Source organism: Varanus komodoensis, unplaced genomic scaffold (genome assembly GCF_004798865.1).
Source record: "Varanus komodoensis strain SLA01 unplaced genomic scaffold, ASM479886v1 scaffold6_4, whole genome shotgun sequence".
In the NCBI taxonomy this organism is placed as follows: Eukaryota; Metazoa; Chordata; class Lepidosauria; order Squamata; family Varanidae; genus Varanus; species Varanus komodoensis.
This window is the reverse complement of record NW_025336347.1, coordinates 748,284-770,150: the sequence shown is the minus strand read 5'-3', so window position 1 is coordinate 770,150 and position 21,867 is coordinate 748,284. Positions and strand designations below refer to the sequence as shown.

At 44.4% G+C, this 21,867-nt stretch overlaps 1 protein-coding gene across 1 annotated transcript; it reads right to left on the bottom strand.

Annotated features, from left to right (window-relative positions):
* Positions 1 to 623: 623 nt before the first annotated feature.
* OXTR (oxytocin receptor) lies at positions 624 to 13,989 on the bottom strand. Its single transcript, XM_044452020.1, has 2 exons — positions 13,068 to 13,989; positions 624 to 892 (listed from the first exon to the last, which is right to left on the bottom strand). Exons 1-2 carry the CDS (start codon positions 13,987 to 13,989, stop codon positions 645 to 647), a joined length of 1,170 nt encoding a protein of 389 aa, XP_044307955.1. The 3' UTR covers positions 624 to 644.
* Positions 13,990 to 21,867: the final 7,878 nt, after the last annotated feature.

Here is a 21,867-nt window from a genome sequence, read left to right as displayed (position 1 = left end):
TTGAAAACCCAGCATGTTTTTAAAAAATGCTCTACTGTGTGTAGTCAACTTTCTATTAACCTGCCTCTCAATTAAATAACCAATAGCCTATATATATAAATATATATATACACACACACACTAAATGTATTGTATATATAATTTTATATATATGTTTGTAATATTTAATCTTTATATATGTATTTACATCCATACACTTCCAGAATATCTCTGCCTTACATGTTGAAATAGGTACACCCTGAAGCCACCCTCCGCAGCTCATCGAATTGGTTCACACAATCATGGTGCGGGTAACAAGCCAGCTGGATTTCCCTACGGCCTTTGTGGGCATGGCTGGCCATGTTGTCTGAACCCAACTAGTTTTTCTTGTCTGAGGCAGCAGCAACCCTCAATCGGCCATGGGCTGTTCTTGGGTTATTTGAGGGTTCCAGCCTCTGCTCCTCCCACAACCAAGCTACATCATGTGGATTTAGGCAACGTAGCAAGACCATTCCCCCAGCCAACAAGGAAACGAGGGAAACCCCGCTGGTACATGGCTGGCTTCTACAGTGCAGGAAATAAGGCACCATGGCTTGTTTCCCTCACTCCAGTCATGCAAACCAGCCTATTGTGTTACAGTCTGCAGAGAGCTGGGTTCTTCTTCCTTATGCAGAAGATGGCTGGGTGAAGCTCCTTTGACTGGAGCTTCTGAGACTCAGGACAAAGGTGGAGGAGTTGCTTTTCTTGCTGACACTCAGGTCACATCCTTGCCGAGACTTTAAATACCGAGAGGAGCAGCAGAGGAACCTTTGCAAAAGATCGTGGAAAAGATGGCCAGTGAAAAGCATGTAGATCCAGGGGTTGCAACAGCTGTTCAGGCTTGCTAGAAGCGTGGTGATTATAAATGGTAAATCTGTAGGGAGAAAAATGCATAAGAAGAAAATAAGTACCAAGGAATAGTGTGAATTTTAGGAATAGCAAGATTTGCTAGAGAAAGAATGCCCTTCCCAATGCACAAATGTGCTGTTATCATGAAAGAGAGAGATAACATGAACGATGCTGCGTGGCCCTGGGTTTTGCTTTCAAAGATGTCTTACTGTTTTCCACCAGTCTTACAGCGCTTTTAATGGCAATAGAAATGGAAGACAAGGAACATGACCAATTCATGGGCAAGAAGCATTCGGTAGGAGTAAGACTGATAGAATAAGCCCATCTGTCTGAAGTAGCAGTTTATTTTTACAAATCTTTAAGGGCAGGCATATATTTATCAAGTAATGATTGCATCCTTCCACAAATTGGGCTGTAGGACAGTGACTTCATGGACCGATTTTTTTCTTTCATCTCTGGTAGAGAGTCCTTGATGGTCCTTGGATGGAGCTGAGAGCCAGTGTGGTGTAGTGGTTAAGAGCATGGGACTGGGACTCAGATGACCTGGGTTCTAGTCCCCGCTCAGCCATGGAGCCAGCTGGGTGACTTTGGGCCAGTCACAGACTCTCAGCCCAACCTACCTCACAGGGTTGTTGTTGTGGGGATAAGATGGAGGAGGAGAATGATGTAAGCTGCCTTGAGCCCTTTGTAGGAAAAAGGCAGGCTATAAATAAATAAATAAAAATAAATAAACCCAGTGCTTTGATTTTTGATGGAGCTTGGAAAACACTGCAAAGGTAACACAGAGGAGAAAGCACATTTTCAAGAATGAATAAGTACTATTAACTAAAGTTCCTTCCAGTTTGTTTTTTTGTTTTCCAAATTTATCAGGTTGTATTGTCATTCTAAAGATGAGATGATTGGTAATCCATCATTAATACTAGGAGAAAATTAACAGGCCACCAAGCCATTGTTAGGTTTGTATTTCCATATGCTCCATTTAACAGGAAACTCAAATCTTCCCACATATTAAAACTTGGAGTACTAACCAACTTCAGGTTACATCTGAATTAGTCTGGAAGAGACACCCCTCACTGAGATCTAGCCCTATAATATAGTCTTAATTAGCATAAGCAAGTCAGTGCAAACAACACATGTTCAGTAATAACATGGGTTAATGCTTTCTTGTATTTAACAGACAATGTAATAAGCTTTTACTGCAAGGCCAAAACTGCATTTGTAGTGTCTCACAGAATTTATGGCTTGTTATTTTGTTCGTGTTACAGTAAAGATATAAGCTACCTAAAAAGCAATTACAGATGATTGCTTGGCACTATTTAATGTTCAAGAGAATAAGGCCTCTTGGAATTACTGTACCTTCATGCCAGATGGGGAAAAAATGGCAAACTCATAAAGCACTTTCCCATTCGATAGCTATTCTTTAAAAGTGCCTGACATTCTGCTAACTCAGTGATGAGTTATGCTTTCTGTGATGTCTGATTTTCCAAGCATGTCCACTCATACTCAGGGACACCGATATCAATGAGAAATATATTCTCAGATATTTCTTCTCAAATACCATAGAAGCAGGGTGTGCAAACTTCAGGTGTACAAGAGCTACTTGGGGTCTTTTGCAAGGTTATGAAGCCCCCCATAACGGTATTCATTCATTCATTTCATTTTTCAATTTATATCCCGCCTTTTTCCTACAAAGGGCTCAAGGCAGCTTACATCGCCTCCTCCATCTTATCCCCACAACAACCACCCTGTGAGGTAGGTTGGGCTGAGAGTCTGTGACTGGCCCAAAGTCACCCAGCTGGCCCCATGGCTGAGCGGGGACTAGAACCCGGATCGCCTGAGTCCCAGTCCCAGGCTCTTAACCACCACACCACACTGGCTCTCATTTGGTTTCTACATCCCTGCTTAATGCAGAACCAGTTTTAGACATGCAGGTGGGTGATGGCACATTATGGACCTGAGAACATCCATAACCGGAGGGCTGAAGCCCAGAAGATAGTCCATGCAGTGTGCATTTCCAAGCAACTGTGACCTTCCAAGAAATAAGATCCTTTGTTCTTCCCTTAATCAGAAACTATTCCTTCCTTTTCTTCCTGAAACCTCTTCAGATCTATCCATTCTGCCCTTCACATAGCACATCACCTTCCATTGAAACCTGGGGAACCATTGAAACCATCACAGGTGGTCTCTAGAGCCCTGACCCGCCATTATCTCAGTGCCCTCATATGCCAACAGGACCACAGTGCCTGCAAATTTCATTCAATTTTGCTTAGAAAAAAATATGTTGCTATTTCCTTTTTTAATGAAAAACAAACATGTAAAGGCTCAAAGCCACCTGCACCTATTTGTATGAAATTTGGCAGGCACCATGGACTTATAAGCAGCTACCATTCCTGCAGGCATCATCCGGAATGTTGTATCTCCTCATTGCTTTCCAAGGATCGTCAAAAGGAAGGACTTCAGATTTCCGAACAAAGATGCTGGTCCCAAGTTGATCTGGGCTGCACCCAAATTGGTCTGAGGCAAATGTGACTTTCAAATAGCTGAACTGGGGTCTGAACTGAATTAGACCTGCCAATTTTCCCTTTTGTCAAAGTGCAGCGTAAGATTTACCCTGTGTGCACTTTGCCTCTGCCAAAGCTTCCTCTATGGGGATACATCATACACATGTGAGCCCACGTATGTGTATACATGGGAACATTTGGCAACACCACTTCCGTTACGAATCATACATAATCATGCCTCTTCCACTTTATATCAGCCTTCTTCAACCTGGTGCCATGCTGCTGAGGATTCTGGGACATGTATTCCCATAAGGGCAGGTTCAAGGAGGCTACATTAGCATGTCAAGACTCTTGAATTTATTCAAATAGAGACATAAGCAGTGGCCTGCAAGAAGAAGGCTTTTCTGTTATTTCCAGTTTGACCCATCAGAAATGGACACACAGTGCTTATGAATTTTCATCACACTTGGCAATACAAGCCAACTTTTTCAATATAAGTGAGTTATGTAACTAAGAAAAATAGCACAATATCCTGACAAGTACAATGTTATGGGACTGAGCCATACTCATATCCGGTTACCTCTCTTTACAAAAGTTTACCGAGATTTTATTCTAATTGTAGTAGATTTTCTCTATATTACCTGAAGTGTTCGTCTTAAGTAAACAAACCATCCTGAAAGAGGCATGCCCACAATACCAGGCATCTTGGAAAGAAATAAGAGTTCAGAAGACGGGGACAAACGTAACCTCCCCAGCGTGAACAAACAGAAGGAGAAACACTGAAAAGGGGTTCATGGGGCAAGGAAGATGTGCTATACTGTTACTGTAGCCATACTGATTGTGCAGTCAATGAATTCTGTTTGTCTCCACAACCATGCGTAAGTCTGAACTGCTAAGCAGTTGAAGTAAGTGTTCATGACATGAAGAGTTTCTCTGAAATTCACTCTACTATAAAACCCATCCATTATCTTTAATTATATAAACAAACCCAGTTTGTCGAAAGAAATGTTAATCATCACTGCTTGAGATTAGCACTGCATTCCCTTATCATATATCTAATTTTCATCCATCATTGAAACAAAGGAAGTTTAGTAGCATATAAATAGACAAAGAGACAGACGCTCCTGAGCAGTATTTTGAACTTGGGAAAAAGAAAAGCAAAATCCATAGGAAAACTAATTCATGCAAATCCTCAGCCATTCTACTGGACCTCCAAAGCACAGATCTGTTGTGGTTATACCACATAAGGGTAATTCTTTAAGGAGCTACATGGCTCTTGCTTAATTTTCCTACAACAGACTAAGAAAGCTATCCCTCTGGTATTGGTGCAGACTTGTACTTTGAGATCCAGCTAAAGAAGCCCCCAGGGCCCACACTCCTGGTGGGGGTGGGGCATGGGAAAGGGGGTGGGGCCAAAGGCAGAAAGGGTGGGGCCAAGATGCAGCCCCTCCCCTGAAAACTCCACGTTATGGTGGTTGGGTAGAGCCACAAGATCATTCAGATTCCCAGCTATGTGGCTGGAAAACAGCCTTGACCTCAGAGCTGGTGACTGGCACTTGGAGCGCCATCGCTTCTCACTGCAGCAAGCATGGAAAGAACCACGGGGCTGCTTCTGCAAGGCCGCAGAAGCGGAGAAGTTTGAAGGGGCATTCTGGGAGACAGGCACTGGGAAGATGTGGCATATCCTGGCAGTATCACCACCTCCTTCCCTCTTGCTGAGAAGTGCCACCATTAAATGACTAAAATTGGCTCCAAAGGATTGCACCCTAAACTCTTTCCCTCAATAATTAATCATGAGGAGAGGGATTTCAGCCATTTTGAAAAGCCAAGAAACTGCAGAAGCGCCAGGAAACTGCCAAATGATCTGCGAGGTGATGCTTGTGGAAAGCGGTGCAGCCCTCTGAGGAACTGATAAGGACATAAGAAAGGCCATGGGGAAGCAGACCAATGGTCAATCCAGTCCAGCAATTGGTTCACACAGTGGCAAACCAGCTGCCCACAGGATCCCTCAAGCAGGACGGGTGCAAGACCGCCTCCTGCCTAAGCTCCAGAGCAACTGGCGTACGCAGGCACCCTGTCCCTGGGAAAGGAGGTAGCAAGGCCAGTGAGAGCCTCCTCCTTCATACATTTGTCCAGTCCTCCCTTAAAGCCATCCATATTGGTGGCCATCCCCACTTCCTGTAGCACTTAATCCCATAGTTTAACTATGTCCCAAGCGACGAAGCACTTGCTTTTGTCTGTCTGGAATCTCCCACCAAACGGCTCCAAGGAGCAAACCTGGATTCGAGCATTATGGGAGAGGGAAAAAGATTTCCCTCTCCACTTTCTCCACATTAATGTCTCTCCTTCTTCACCCTTTTCCCAAGCCCAGCAAGCCCAGCTGTTGTAACCATTCCCCACAGAGTAGTTGCTTTAGTTGCTCTTCTCTGTACTTTTTCCAACTCAATAATTTCCTTTATAGATGCAGTGAGCAGGACTACAAGCAGTTGCACCAACTCCAGCATTTCGCCCCAAGTGTGAGGTTCCCTACCAATGTACTGAATGTTAATACAAATAACACATGCATCGTGGAGAATTTCAGAAATTGTATCTATACCAATAAAAGCGACACAATCTACATGTGGCAAGGAGCTCCAATTTAGCTGTACATTCAAGACTTTTCCTTTTCAGCAACACTAAATTCGGAAAGGTAGATCTCCACAAAGAGCTGATCTGCCCATCCACCTGAAGGAAAAAAATTGTACAGGAACATCTGTGGAGCACAGGACTAGGGAAATTGCCTTAATAAGCTACGTCAGTTTGAGTATTCCTTCACTTCTTAATTTCCCTTAAGGTGAATTGCATTAGATATATCTTTTCTCAGATTATATTAATAATATACATGTGCTTTTGCAGGGCAATTCTTCCAAAGATAGAAGAAACTGATCAGAAAGGTGGAAGAACTAAATCTGGGAATAAGACTATTATAAAACAAGATATCCATGTTAAGACATAGGGTTAGATCTAAAGCAGTGGTCCTCAAACTTTTTAAACAGGGGGCCAGTTCACTGCCCCTCAGACTGTTGGGGGGCTGGACTATAGTTTGAAAAAAATAAAAATGAATTCCTATGCACACTGCACATATCTTATTTGTAGTGCAAAAAAACCTGGAAAAAACAATACAATATTTAAAATGAATATTTTAATCAACATAAACGTATTAGTATTTCAATGGGAAGTATGGGCCTGCTTTTGGCTAATGAGATGGTCAATGTCTGGTTCCATATTCGCTCCTCTCTTCTGTATTCAGAGCCAACGCATGTGTACAATAGGGGAAAGAGCCGGCACGTGCGCAATTCACGCTGGCAAGACCAGCACAGCAGCAGGAGCTAGCCAGAGCTAGCACAGAGAGCGGGCGTACACACAGTTGAAGGGAGATGTTACAATCTGACGTGTGCGCCGGCTCTCTGCTAGTCTCCAAAACTGAAAGCGTTTCAGAGTACGCCTGCGCCGGCTCAGAGCTTTTGGACTCATTTGGAGATTGGTTTTTCCAAACGAGTCTGAAAGCTCTGAGGCAGGCCGGGTAAATGACCTTGGTGGGCCGTATCTGGCCCGTAGGCCATAGTTTGAGGACCCCTGATCGAAAGCATCCCTTCCAAAAAATAATGACAATGAAGATTATTATGATGGTGATGATTACCCATCTTTCTTCCTCTTGCAAGGAACCTAAGATAGCTTATAAGGTTCTCCTCCATTTTATCCTCATAAGAACCCTGGGAGGCAGGTTAGGCTGAGAGTCCATGACTGGTCAAAAGGCTGAGTGTGGGGACAGAGCTCAGACTTTCCACATCCCAGGGCAGCACTTTATTATGCCGTGCCGGCCACCAAGGAAAGGCTTTTTCTGTTCCAGAAAAGAGTTGGGTTAAGATCCAGCACAGACTCCCACTAAGGAAAGGACTTGGGGCCATTCTCACACCTTCCATGCCACCTCTCACTCTGTGCTCAGTGGTCTCTCAGCTCACCAGGCTTAGTCACCGTGAGAAATAAAACTGACAGAAAGCAGAAAACAAGAAGATTCCATTAACCAAAGTGTTAAAGCAGATAATCTGCATTTGACGGATGCAGGAGAAGGGCTTCAGCATTTCTGACGCACGTCCATTCATACAGGAACACAACAAGCCTGTCCAGAAAGGCTCTTTACAGCTCCACATGTGGAAGAAGATAAACATTTCGCTCATTAGGAAACTTTTCAGCGTGCTGCTCTCTCAAATGTGTTTTTGTATTCCAAACATCTCCCCAGCCATGCCGCTGTTAATCAGAGTGCTTTGCTTGGTGGATTGTTAACTTGCATGCTTTATAAGCACCTTTCCAGTTGATTGCATGGCACCCTTCCATGAACACCTAAATGAAAGTGGTATTACAATCTGCAGCTTGCTGTCTTGGTGAAAAGTCCCACTAGCAGTGCCGTTCTATGCACTTATTCCTTCATGACATATATAGCCCCGCTTTCTTCCATTATGAAGCTCCAGGTGGCTGCATGCAGTGCCCAGGTGAGCTCCCTTCCAAGCATGGACCAAACCCAGAATTACTTCGCTACAGCAAGGGAGACTTGCTATATCTACTCAGAAGCAACCCCTTAATGTTCAATGGTACTTCTAGCTGTGTACTGGATTGTGACCTAAGTGTCAAGAGGCTTCTTCAATAGTTTTCTCTTTGGAATATTTCTTGAGTGATTTTTTTCATATTCTTTGGTAATTAATTATGGCTTAATTTGCTGCTTTTTTTTGGCAAAAGGAAACAAGGACAGTAAACAGTACAAAACAAGGCCACATAAAAAGCAACAATCAAATTCCCAGAAATGTTACTGCTGAAATATCCTTCCTCCTGCCAAAATTAGAAGTGTAAACTTTTGAATCCTAGCCAATGGTTAGAAAGAAATACAAAAGGACTTGCAATATCTAGAACCACAATGAAGTTCCCTCAGCTAAGCCTGCCTGCCATGGGTCTGGACAACACAACAGTCCATTGTGGGTCATTACTCACAGTGGCTTGTTATAACATCTGAATGCACGCTTTACTCACAATGGCTTGTTGCTGTCTTCAGAAAAGCCACTCCGAGAACCAACAGACTGACCTAGAGGTTGTTTTACCTATGATGGGTTGTTGTATAATCAAAACCCAGGAGAGCAATTTCATCTTGGGTTATTGAAAGTGCCACAGAGTCAGTTGTCAAGAGTGGGGGGAAAACCCTTGAGTCATTTGGATCTCCTTTCCTTTCCTTTCCTTTCCTTAATTAGCTGTGATATACTGAAAAAGAGAATCACCACTAAGCTTCACCACACAGACAGACAGAGCTGGTCTGCAGTTTCTGGCGGTCTTAGCAAACAAAAACAACCAAAAGCCATAAGAGAGCATTAACATTTTTACATGCTTAACATTAACACTGAGATAGCATTATTCAAGTGAAATATTACATCATAGAGGTGGATCAGGATCTCTTCTCAACCATCTCAGAATAGAGGACACAGAATAACAGGCTCAGGTTACAAGAAGCCAGATTCCAGCTAAAAACCAAGAACTTCTTGCCTGCTAGAGCAATAAGACGAAGGAACCAATTACTCTGGGAGGTTATGGGCTCGCCACCTGGAGGCCCTCAAGATGCCGCTAGCCAGCCATCTATTAGGGCTGCTTTAACCTGGAACCCTGCATGAGCAGGGGACTGGACTTGATGGCCTTCCTGGCCCTGCCAACTCTCCCATTCTAGGAAAGCACACTCAAAAACAACCAGAATATCACAAAATAGTGAGTAAACTTTCGAATTTCCCTGCATTTTTCTTTGGGGGCAGGAAGAAAAAAAGTTGGGCATCATGTAAAAACTTCTGAGGTTGAAGCTTTGAACTGCATGAGTTAGGCTTCAATCCTGTGCACACAAACCTTGGGAATAAGATTCATTCAATGTAGTGGCACATTGAATAAATCAGACTTGGATTGTAATAGGTGCATATCCATTACAATCGTAATAGGTGCATATCCATTTGCAGGATGAAGTGAATGTTACTGGTACAAAGAAATGGCAATAACTGCTCAGTCATCTTCTTTTTGAACAAATGAATGCCAGAGGTTACTTAGAGCAGTCTTCTCAGCATTTACCAGAACACTGGAGACATTGGTAAGACAGAGAAGAGAGGTGTAAACAACAACCCAACCAGAAAAGCAACCAAGTCCGACCCCAGTCCTGGAGAAACCATTTCCAGTGTTTCTCCTTCATGGGTGTCCCATCTTTTGCTAAACTCTGTTGTGGTCACCAAATTATTTTTAGTCTAGGAAACTAGCATCTTTCATAGAACTGTCATAGAAGGGCATTGTTGCCTTGACCTACAGAAGCTTGTGTGAATCAGCCCTGTATTTCAGGTATTCAGAGGGAACTAGCAGGTTGTCACTCAAGACCAATTTCAGCATATCACACATCATTCTTTGCCATAATTTGGTGCAAACACACGTGAAGGACCTTGGGCTTGTCTGAAAGGGATTCTAAAAAGGATTTTGGTCCAGCATTTCCTCAGGGGTTCCTTGCCATCAATTTGTACCATATTTATTCCAGTTGAAGACAATTAAATATTCAAAAAGTCAATTTTCTTTTACCTCTACCCTTGTCAACTCTTGGAATCATTGGAAGACAAAACATCTCAAAGAAATATTTGAGTTAGAAACTGCCTTATCATTTTGGCTAATAAAGCACCATAGAGATAAGGTGTCCTAGCCAAGGATCTGAGTGCAAAGGAATGAACTGCTCACAATGTGATGTATAATAGCAGGAAGCACTTAATATCTTTTATCATCCCTATTCCCTACTGAATTTCCTCTTCACCTGTCATTTTGCTGTTGTCTCTGCTGAGAGGTATGATAGTTTCTTTGCACTCCCCCATTCTCACTTTCCTCTTCCTCCTACTGTTTTCTCTCCTCAGAGTTTTTCTTTTAATTTTCTATCACCTTTTGTGGCCAAAACAAAACTGCTATTGTCAAATCTGTTTTTGTTAGAGGACATATGGCAATTTTCAAACTTGACAACATTCTTTGTAAATAAGATAAAGGTTTCTATGGTCAATTTAGCAGTATAATCACATAATTATTTCAAATTGTCTGCCACTTTTGATAAAAAGCCTTTTGTCTTCCAGAGCTGCTTAGATATTAGATATACTTCTTGTTATTGCAAGCAACAAGAAGCATATGATCCCTGAAATAGGCAATTAGCAGGTTGTGATGGATGAAATGTCAATTCTTCAGCTATACAGTTCATCAAGCATCTAAGCTGCCTTATACCAATACTGAGATCTATGGACCAAAGACCGGTCCCTAGTCCATGACATCTCAATATTGTATACACTGAGAAGCAGCAAGTCTTCAGAATTTCAGGCAGGGGTCTTTTTCAGGTCTGCCTGGAACCACTGGGGCTGCAAAAGACCTGTCTGAAGTCTTGGAGACCCACTGATAATGGGCTGGATGGACCAGTGTTTCAACCCTGGTAAGCTAGAGAGATCAGTGGCGTGAGCTGTGTAAGGCAATGCTATAGATGCTGGAGAACTGGGCATAGCAGGGAAGCCAGAGCTTGCTGATGAAGCTCGTCAGGCCTACCATTGTGGTGCTGGCTCACCCGGCATCCCAGGCTGCCTAGCGTTGCCTCTTGCAGTGGTAGGGTGAAGCAACTGGGATGCCTCCTGATGGCAGACCAGACACTGGCTGATGTCAGCTGGACACAGATCCCCAGCATACAGCACTGGGATCAATCTCCATTTTATCATGCCCTTTCTTGACAGATCTTGGGTGTATCTGCTTTCATACCTATGTGTGTCTTTCAGCCCAACTCTAAGCCAGGTTAGGCAGAAAGAAAATCCCTCAAGAGAGGTGTCCCAGATTATTGAGCTGTGCAGCAGCTAAGTAGGAATTGGAACCTGTGTTGGCCACATCCATGACCATCATGTCAGCCACTGCAGGAAATGGCTTTTAGTTTAAATACAGAAAAAGAACAAAAGCGTCTTCTCCCTTCCAGCTGGAGAAAGGCAATATTGAATGGGAAAACATTGATGGCATGACATACCAAGATTAAATTTTAGTAGCTGGGGATTCAGGCAGTCCTGGCAGGTGACTTTTATAACTGCACCTAGCAGTGTCCATGAAATTATTGTGTCATAATAAATGTGTTGGTCCTTCAGGCACTACAAGCGTCTTTGTTGTTTATAGTAGAGTGTACAGAGTTGGCAAGCTGGCTGGTGTCCAGTTCTTTCCTTGCTCCCAACATCTTTGCCAGATTTCATTAGTTAAAAATATTTTCCAGTTATGTTAGACAGTCATTTCTACATGTGGATGTTATTTCTCTCCATGGGCTTTGCAGAGAATGACCTGAGGATCACAGACTTTGTGCTGTAGGGAACTCTGAAGCCATCATTCCTAAGTGACACAGGAGTCCCTGCAGAACCTGATGGGTTCAGGTGGTTCAGTTTCCAACCACCTGACCAACGTGGTCCCTCCCTTGTAAGTGTGCATGCATGTTCATGCACTTGAGATGATGTGAGGCAACATGAATGCTCTGTCCATGATATTTGATCTTGAATAGCTTGTTCACACATGCAAATCGCTACTTCATGCTACAGTCATCAAATGATAGGCACACGTGTAGCTCACGTATGGATTTAAGAGACCTTTCCACGCTGCTGAGTGTGAGATTGCTGATGGGAAGCACACTGAGATTTGAAAGGTGACTTCAATCATGTAGATAAAGGAGAATGTTTCATACTCCTCTTACCTCCTGAAGCACTCTAGATACCACTGGGGTTATATCAGCCAAAGCCCTTATTAATGTGTCCATTAGTCACTGGCACTAGTTTTTCAGAGGGACAAGTTGGAACATCCACCCTTTGGACGAACAATTAACAGCAGAAAGTCTTATGACTAACATTTATTATGGTGTAAGCTTTCATGGACTTGGTTCACTGCATCAAAGTAACAACTGGAGTGGAAGTGTCACTAGCACTCAAATGGCACCTTATTCATTAGATCCATCACTAGGAGATTACTTATACCACCCATCGTGAGGAAATGGGAAAAAGCTTTTACAAGCCAAAGGGAACTCGTTGCCATAATTTTGTCTTTGCTCAAGACCTACTATCGATCTTATCAATGACAATTCGGATGCCCATTCATAAGATTCCTGCAGCCCCCAGGTTAAGTCTTAACATTCAGAAATCAGTCACTAACATCTCGTTATCATTTGATCTCATTTCAGGATTAACCCATTACTGAAGTTACCTAGCCAAGTTCATAAGATATTAGACATTTCCTCTATGTTCCTTCCTTCCATTTTCCTGCTTACTTCTTCCATCTCCAAAGGTTCTAATAAGTATCCCTCATTTTCAGTCAGGCCAGTTAAGGAAAGGTACAACACCAAGCAATTTGTCCAAGGTCACTTAAATAGTGACCAAGTATTCAAAGTGTTGCATCTCATCTTTTCCCCATATCACTCAAGTACTCTTTCCATCTTAATAATACTTTATTACCAATAGCTAGAAAACATGCTAAATCTCATCAATGCTACCCTGTGGATCAGTTGTGTAATAATGAGCTCAACTGAAACATATACTAAGGAATTATTGTGTGGGAACTCTCTACAATTACTGCACGATGTTTGTATAGGCATACACAGGAAAGTAAGAGAGCAAACTGTACCTTCTTTTGGAGCATTTTCATCCCACACAATCCACATCTGCACAATGAAAAAAGGAGTCCAGCACATAATGAAAGCTAAGACTATGATGAAGGTCATTTTGACTGTCCGGATCTTGGCTTTGGAAATGAGTTTGATGCTGCTGACCCTGGAGAGCGTGCCTCCATGGGAATTGCTCGAGGTCAGGTTCAGGCTGGTGTCATGGATTGTTTTCAGCTTCACGTTCTGCCAGATTTTGAAGCTGATCAAGCCATAGCAGATGCTCAGCACAAGCACGGGGATGATGTAGACAGTCAAGGTTATCCAGGTGATGTAGGCTTTAGGTCCCCAGGGTTGGATGAATGTTGCCCAGCAATCTATGCCCCCATGATCCACATTCCTCATGGAAAATATCTGGAGCTGTGGGATGCTGAAGAGAAGGCACACCATCCAGGTGAGGAGGACGGACAGCCGGTCAGACCGCCTATGCAAAGACCTCAAGGGCTGGCAGATGGCCAGGCACCGATCCAGGGACATGAGCAAGAGCATGTAGGTAGAAGCAAACATGCCCACCACCTGCAAGTATTTGACCAACCTGCAGAGGTAATCTGGCCCATAGAACCTGAAGGTGATGTCCCAGATGAGCTGAGGCAAGACCTGGAAGATGGCCACAACCAGGTCAGCGATGCTCAGGTGCTTCATGAAGAAATACATGCGGGAATGCTTGTGACGCGTCGTGTGGACGGCCAGCAGCACACACAGGTTCCCCGTCAGGGCGAGGAAGAAGATGAGGCAGAGCACTGCCACCTCCACCTTGGCAATGTCTTCATCCCTAGTCACGAGGAAGGTCCCATTGGCTTGAGAAGTCTGGTTCTTCATGGTGGAGTTGCTCAAGGAGCAGTTGTAAGTCCACAGGTCACTCCCCAGAAAGCACAGAGAATCCATGGCAGGCTCCTTTCCATCCAGCGCCCTTTGCGAGTTTGGTATGAGACGAGAGCCTCCTCCTGGGCAGCGCAGCCCCTTTAGAGCCTCCCCTTTCTTGGGACCTGGCCTTTCAGAGCGCCTTCCCCTTTTCTGCAACCCCCCTCGATCCCCACCTGCTCTTTTGCCTCCTGCTCATCTTTTCGAGGCAATCCCGTCTGCTCCCTTGGGGCTCAGGACCTTCACCCGGCTTTGCGCATGGAGCTGCAGAACTCTTTCCCCTCACCAGGCATAGTGCTGGTAGGTAACCCTTCCAAGTTACTTGGTGTGTTGCTCCTTGGCTCCTGCAGGAATTGCAGAAAAGGGAAGAAAAAGGAGGTAAAAAGGGGGGAAAGAAAAGCAAGGCAAGAAGGGGTTTTACCAGAATCAATACCACATTCAGCACCCTGCCATCCCCAGCACTTTGCTCTCTCACAAGGCACTCATTCAGTTTCAGTCTTTTCAATGGGTTGTTCCAGTTTACTTTAAAGCAACAATGAGCATTGCTTATTGGCTGCCGGAGTCCCTTTTGGGCTGCAGTGCTGATTCCAGCTTCTCCACAATAAACAGATAAAAATGAATATAAACAGATAAAGAGCAATAGATGATAGATTTAATGCAATGCATACAGATAAATAGCTAAAACAAAACATAACCACAGAGAGACACGAATGCACAAAGCTTTTCCTGCATGCCTTTCTCAGATGCAATGAAATCCTTCTTACCTTTAACTCACTTCTTTCTTTAAACAACAAAACATATAACTCCTTGGCTTATAGATGCTTTTAAAAAGATAACCTCCAGGTGTGATTTCAGAGAATTTCAGGTGAGGGGGATTGGGTTGATGGGGGGGGGGGCGCCTGGGTCACATCTGGCTGCTCCACAAGTTTGCTCTCAAATGAATCCAGGCGCCTAGAGAGGAGAGGAGAGGGAGGAGGAGGAGCGAGGCTGCGGTGAGCTCTTCAGAGTCATTCATGGAAAAAATATACCCGTTCGTGCAGAGTATAGTTCGTGCAGAGTCTCTTTTATCCACGAGGTGGCGCAAGAGGCCACCTCTCCATTGCAATTGCCAGTAAACGAGTGCAAGATCGGGAGAGCTGATTAAGATTTCCCTGCTTTGCCTTGTGCCTGAGCTGTCCACGCAGCTGTGCCTCCAGAGGCGTGGGAAGAACAACGCCCAGCACCCAAAGAACAGCAAGGCCTGCTGTCCCTGCCCTGAGCTGCAACTTGCCCTGCATGCAGGGCTGGGATCAAACAAGCCACACTCATGGCAATTGCTTTGCAAGGTGAAGGAAGGTTTGAAAGCAGGGGGTAGGGTGGCCGGGTGCCTGGCCCTGTCACGAGGCAGAGTGAGGTGGCTGTTTTGGGACATACTATGCAAGTGCTTTGAAAGCTAAGTGTTACTTTTTTATAATTACTGTATTTTTACTGTCCAAGAGAAGGGCCCACTCTGGTATTTTCTGCTTCAGGTGCCAAAATATTTTGGCCAGCCTTGGGTGCTGGACTTTGAGTGTCCTACTTTAAAATCACATTGCCCTAGGCCAAGCTCCTTGCACCATCCTAGTTCTTTGCAGAAACAGCAAAGAGTGGAGATTGACGAAAAGATAAGTGCCTGCCCCTTCTGAGACATTTTAGGCCAATTTTCTCATAGAAATAGAAGCAATCTCAAGGTGTTCAAGGGCATCCAGCGATGGGGGAGAGTTTCTATGCATGTGCTCCACACATTATCTGTTCTGACACAGACACTATTGTGTGAAGTATGGGAAAAGGCCTGCTCTTCAATGGACATCTGAAGTGAGTCAATATTTTAAGTGGCACTTTTCTGGACTCGCACGAAGAGCATGAAACAGTTTTATCAACTGCAATATCCTCTATGTCCAAGTCCTAGCGACAGTCTTTGTTTACATGGTTTTATCCCAGACCTCTGATTTTTTATTTTTTTTAAACCCAGGGTGCTTAAGACAGAGGGCCTCCGGCACAGGTGTGGATGTTCAGGCTGTATCGCTCTGAGTCACAACGGTTATTCAGCGTGTTGACAACTTTTCCCAATTTACCTCTGCCTCCTTCCAGTATAGCTCTGTACTTGCTATGTGCTTTTTCTTGATGGTTAAATTTAGCCAATAATACTTCCCCATTCAAATGAAAGGCCTAAATGTTTTGGTTCAGTCCCAATTCCTGCCTTTTCCCTATTTCTTTGTTCCCAAAGGGATTGTTCCATCCCCCAAGAGGCCTTGGAGCTTGAAAAGAGAGAGGCACATGGGTACTCTTTGAAGTGAATAGATTAGATGCTGATTTCTTGAAGTAACAAATTAGTTATGTGGTAAAAGCTTCAAGGAAGAGACCCATCTGTTAGCCTGGGTTGGAGCTGCAGATTAATTATTCTCCTTTTGTGTTGACAATCAGACTACATAAAAGAATGTCAGACGCTAATGAAAAGCAGCTTTCCTATTTGCAGTATTTACTGACTCGGGTGAGACAAGGGCCAGGATCTAGTCCTGGGGGACTGAAATGCTGTCTAGAAGCATACGCATACTAGTTGCTGGCTACTTTCCTTACTTGCAGGGAGTCTGGCTATTTTCAATAGAAATCCAGGTTTTCCTCCCTCATTTCTTTCCTTGGTTTTGTGTGAGATCTTGAGGAAGTAGCAATCATTGTTAGCAGGAGTGATGGACAGGGCACAGCTGGAATTGCATCCAGTTTCTCTTTAGGTTGTATGGGTTGGATTAGGTTTCCAGTTGGATCAACTGTGCTGGCGAGGACTCCCCTGCCCTGTCCCCACAAAAGCTCGTCCAAAATACTACAGAGTCAAGCGATATTTATTTATTTATTAAATGTGTATGCCATCCAATTACTTGCGTCTCTGGACGGCTTACAACATAAATAAATTGACCATCTACACTGGCTGCAAATTAATAAAACATAACAATAAAATTCAATATTAAAACATATTAAAATATTGATTAACTAAAAAGCATATAATGATGGCGCCAGGCAGACCTTTTTGGGGAGCACATTCCACAGTCGGGGTGCCACCGCAGAGAAGGCCCTTCTCCGGGTACTCTGTCTCCTAACATCTTTCACAGAGGGTTCCCAGAGGAGGGCTTCTGTTGCCGATCTCAGGAGGTGGGAGGACAAATAGGGAAAAAGGTGTTCCTTTAGGTATCCTGGTCCTAAGCCATTTAGGGCTTTATAGGTAATAACCAGCACCTTGAATTGAGCCCGGACTTCGATGGGAAACCAATGGAGCTGATAGAGGACTGGGGTTATATGAGAATAACACCCAGTCCCCATTATTGAATGGGATGAGATGGGTGGGAAGAGAAACCTCCAAAATCAGGGGGAAATACCTCCTACCAGTGGAGCTGCTTTTCTTATCCTTTCCCCTTGCAGAATAGATTCTGGATCTGGCCCAATGCTTTTATTGACAAACTTTAAATGTATTTACTAGCATGACAAAAAGCCTGCCGATTGTGGATAAGCAGTTTAAGAAAATCATAAGGATTAGAAAACGGCCTTGTTTTTAAACTACAAAAGCTCTCCATCCTGTGAACAAACAGATCTGCTGATTTTTATTAATATTGTCAAGAGATGGTGCGGGGGCGGGTGGGGGTCATCAAATCATGCTCTTGCAGCATTATTTGGACAGCAATTTTTTCTCAGAAAAGAGAATTTCTTTCCCAGCACATTAGCGTCTTAGATCACCATAATAAAACACAGAAAAATCAGCTAACACTCATGTTCTGGATTTCAATAAATAAGCAGATGCAAGAAATTATTAGAGTCATTATTTTTGTTACTAGCATTGCTCATCTCACCTAACAGATGCTCCACAGACTGCCTACTTCAACTAAATATGCAGCAAATGCTTTTTATCCCACAGGATTTAAGTAAACAGTTTGAAAGGTTTGAGGGATTTGGAAGACTATTTCATTAGTATTATCTCCTGCTTGGATTGGAACCATTAAGGAAACATCCCCCATTCTTGGCCAAATATGCATCTTCCTTTCCACAGTCTTTCCTACCCTGCTTTCATTCAGACGTGTGGTGTTAAACTTCAGTCATCCACATCAAGAACGGTCATTGGCTGGGGCTGATGGGCATTGTAGCCTGGCACTACAGCTGGAGGGTGCTGAGTCAGGGATGTCTGGGCCAGAGAGCAGATCTTGTTACAACTAAGGCTAAGTCAAAATGCACCACTTCACACATGTATTTCACCACATTCAGAGAGAGGGATGGAGGGGAAGGGGGACGCTCCTTCGTCAGCTGCCATTTCTTACCCAAGCCCTGCCTCAGGCATGCTGAAATCACACAGCGCTGTCCTGGGTGGCTTCGGGTTTTTAAAAAAAGTTGCAGATGGAGGAGGAGGAGGATTGCTACCCTCTGCGGTGCCTCACTTTGAAACCTGGTGGAGAGAAAAGCCTGTCTCACCTCTGCCGCCCTTGCGCTATTTGCAGGCAAGCATTCACAAATGAGAACTTCGTATCTTCCCTGTATTATAGCACAACATGCTTTCTCCCTGAGTATTCTGCTTTCCCAAATGAAGTCATTTTGTACCGCACATTATTATTATTATTATTATTATTATTATTATTATTATTACAGATGAGCTATGATTACCCCTTAGGGACATTGCCTTTTCGCTTGGCGGCTTTGTTACATTCTGCTCCATTAAATCCAGTCCACACAGGGATTTATTTATTTATTTATTTATTTTTCGATTTATATCCTGCCTTTTTCCTACAAAGGGCTCAAGGCAGCTTACATCATTCTCCTCCTCCATCTTATGCCCACAACAACAACCCTGTGAGGTAGGTTGGGCTGAGGGCCTGTGACTGGCCCAAAGTCACCCAGTTGGCTCCATGGCTGAGCGGGGACTAGAACCCGGATCGCCTGAGCCCCAGTCCCATGCTCTTAACCTCTACACCACACTGGATGCTTGCTTTCTTTTATCTGGGCTGGATCCAGTTTTAGGGGTGTGCAACTGAGTGGTGAAAGTGTGCCTCGCCACTCGCTCCTCCCATGGCATCCCATTCAGCTTCCTGAAAATTCTGCACAGAGGGCTGAGGTGCCCTGCTGAATGGGGTGGACTGTGGAGCGGGAGGGAGAATCCCGCAAAACTCGGTAGGGGCACCTTCTACCCATAGAAAAAGGGTCCTACTTCCTTCTTCATTTTTCTTTTTTCCTGTTTGTACTGGCTCAAATATGCTAAGTGAACAGTTCATCTCTGCAAGCCATGTAAGTACGTCTGGAGCTTCCATGAACCCGCATGATTAAAAATGGCGGACTGTGCCTCTGGTTCAACCCACAGCACAGGAAGCCAGGCCTGATTGGCACAGAAATAATCGAAATTGTCAGGGTCTAAGAAATGCAGTGACTTTGGCAAAGGTCTGTTGCTGTCCAGCAATCATGGCTTCCTACTTATGAAAAGGCTTCAAGGAACACACCATAATTTCATCCCTGCAGTGCCCTGGTCATCTGTCTTGAAGTGACTCATATTAAAAAGAAATTCATTGGCTTTGCAATTGATAACCCAATCAAGTCTCTTAATATTGTACTTATTACTTAACATACTGCTATATTATCTCTCACACTTTTTGAAAAACCCTTCCTAGCTGTAAATCTGATTAAGTGCTATGATCCCAATTCAATCTGAATGGGATTGGCACAATCCGAACAATGCTACACAACCAACAAACCTTCCATTCCTCAACGGGAAACTATTACAAATCAGGCTCATTAACACAAATTGTCATTGCCTAAAAACTTTCATTGAACTGCACAATGTTTGCTGCACTAGATTTTTTCTGCCAACAGAGTATGAGGCGCAAAGTTATGAATACACTTATGGGTTTGAGGTTTGCCCTTTCGGGAATCCCTTTCAGCCCAGTGACTCCAAATGCTAAACAATTCAGGGTTCCTTCTAGCTCTGCAATTCTTGGCTCTGTGGTTTCTGTCAGCACAGCTGCCACCGCTTGTGTCTTGAGGCAATTCCTCTGAAGACCTGAGTGTGGATGGTTGATAGCCCTTAACATTCTGGCGATGTGTTTCAGTGGAAATTGTGCCTTTAGGAGCAGACCAAAGCAGGCAGAGGGCTAGCTTAGCTCTCTGTAGGAAATCCACCAGCACTATGGGTCCCTCTCCAAATTTGGCAGGGGAGTGCTGTGAATGCCCATCTTATGCTCAACCTGTATACATGCTTAAATAAACGTTGTATCTTGGAAATGGCTTTCCCCTTCAGTGACCTCCTTTTGAGCAAGCTAAACCATGAGTAAGACTGGCACTGCTTGGATGAGGGGTGCATTTTCATAACATTATTTATGTTCCATTTGCACTTCTTAGCATTGGTAGCACATGATTTATTGCCTTCACATGCCAGCTGCAAGTGAGCCTCCAATCTCTTGGTTCCAACTGCTGAATTGGCCAAAGAGTTCAAAGCCAACAAGACCTCTCTTGACCTTGCTCAACTGCCCTCGGCTACAGATTTTCTATTACTTTCTGCACCCTCAGACCGGCTGAGACTGCAGCGTACCCTCGAAGCAGCAGCAGACCGGGTGGCGATGGCTCTAGAAATTGCTTCCTGCCCTGTGCCTGCATGATTAGCAACGCTCCGGTTTTTTCCCTCACACTTTCCCTCTGTAACGAATGCCCTGCTTCTCATTAGGTTGTCATTCGTGGAGGCCGGTCACACTCCGTTTGCAGGCAAAGAGCTGGCACCGTTTCTCCCCTGATGGCTTTGCTGTGTGTGTCTGGCGGTGCGTGTGTGTGAAATCTGTTTCTTGCCCAAAATAAAAGGCTTTCTCCCACGGGCCCCCCACCCCACTGGAGGAGCAGGAGTCATCACTTTGCTAGCGTTATACTGCCACCCACAAAACGAGACGGTGGAGAGCAGCTCAATTACCCATGCAGGGCACAGCAGGGCTGTTCGCAGGAGACTTGCAAGGAGTGCTCTGCTTGCCAAACAGGACGCGGCTGCCTTTCCCTCCTCTGACTCCTCTGCAAAATGTTACTTGCTTGGTTTTCAGGTGCATGTGAAAAAAATATAGCCCGTTCTGTTGGAAGGGCTCAAGTGAGGGTTGCATAGGGCAGGGATGCAGGCACAGAGGAGGTGATCCTCTGTCACACAAGTTTGCCCGGCGTTTTCCTCATTCCCTACTACCATCTGGTGAGCAGCAAGCACAATCTCTCAGCAGGGGGGCTCTAAACTCAGCCCCCACCCCGCCAGGATTGCATGGCACTTACCTCCTGCTCTGGCTCAGCCGCTGTCTTGAGGTGACCTCCCACCATTCCCTAAGACTCCAGCTGATGCCCAGGTTGCCAGGATGGATGCAAGGAGGGATATACTCCATTTCCTGATTAAACTGTCCTGCCTTAAGAGCTACCCATAAACCAGAGGGGTCTATTTCTTGCCACTTGAACAAAGTCAAAACTCATGATCTCACTGTGCTTGCAGGGGTCATTGTATCTCTCATCTAGGCAGATGGAGTTTCTCCTCACACTGTTCACCGCAGTCTCCGGTATATTCCTTCCACTCCCTTTGTGGCAGAAAATCCACCCAAAATCACCATAACCATTTTTTGAAACAGTCCTTTGCATGAGGAGAAACTTGTAAGCCAGCATGATTCCCTTGATAGTGATAATAATACTAATACAGCTCTTTCCCTTTTACCAATAGTCCAAGATCTGTGACTGGCTCCCAACACTCCAGGAGGGTGAGGTGGATTCCTGCATTGCGTTTATGTCCCACTTTTTCCGCTCTTGCAGGGACTCAAGGTAGCTCACGTAGTCCTTCTCCCCTTGAGTTTTGTGCTCACAACAACCACCCTTTATGGTAGTTAGACTGGGAGTGAGTAATTGGCTCCAAGT

What these genes read in the sequence shown, in the direction of transcription:
- OXTR (XM_044452020.1), bottom strand. Translation starts at nt 13,989, where the DNA reads ATGGATTCTCTGTGCTTTCTGGGGAGTGACCTGTGGACTTACAACTGC. An exon ending in TGAAAATGCTCCAAAAGAAG is followed by an intron (nt 893 to 13,067) that starts GTACAGTTTGCT and finishes TTCTCCCTACAG; the next exon opens with ATTTACCATTTATAATCACC.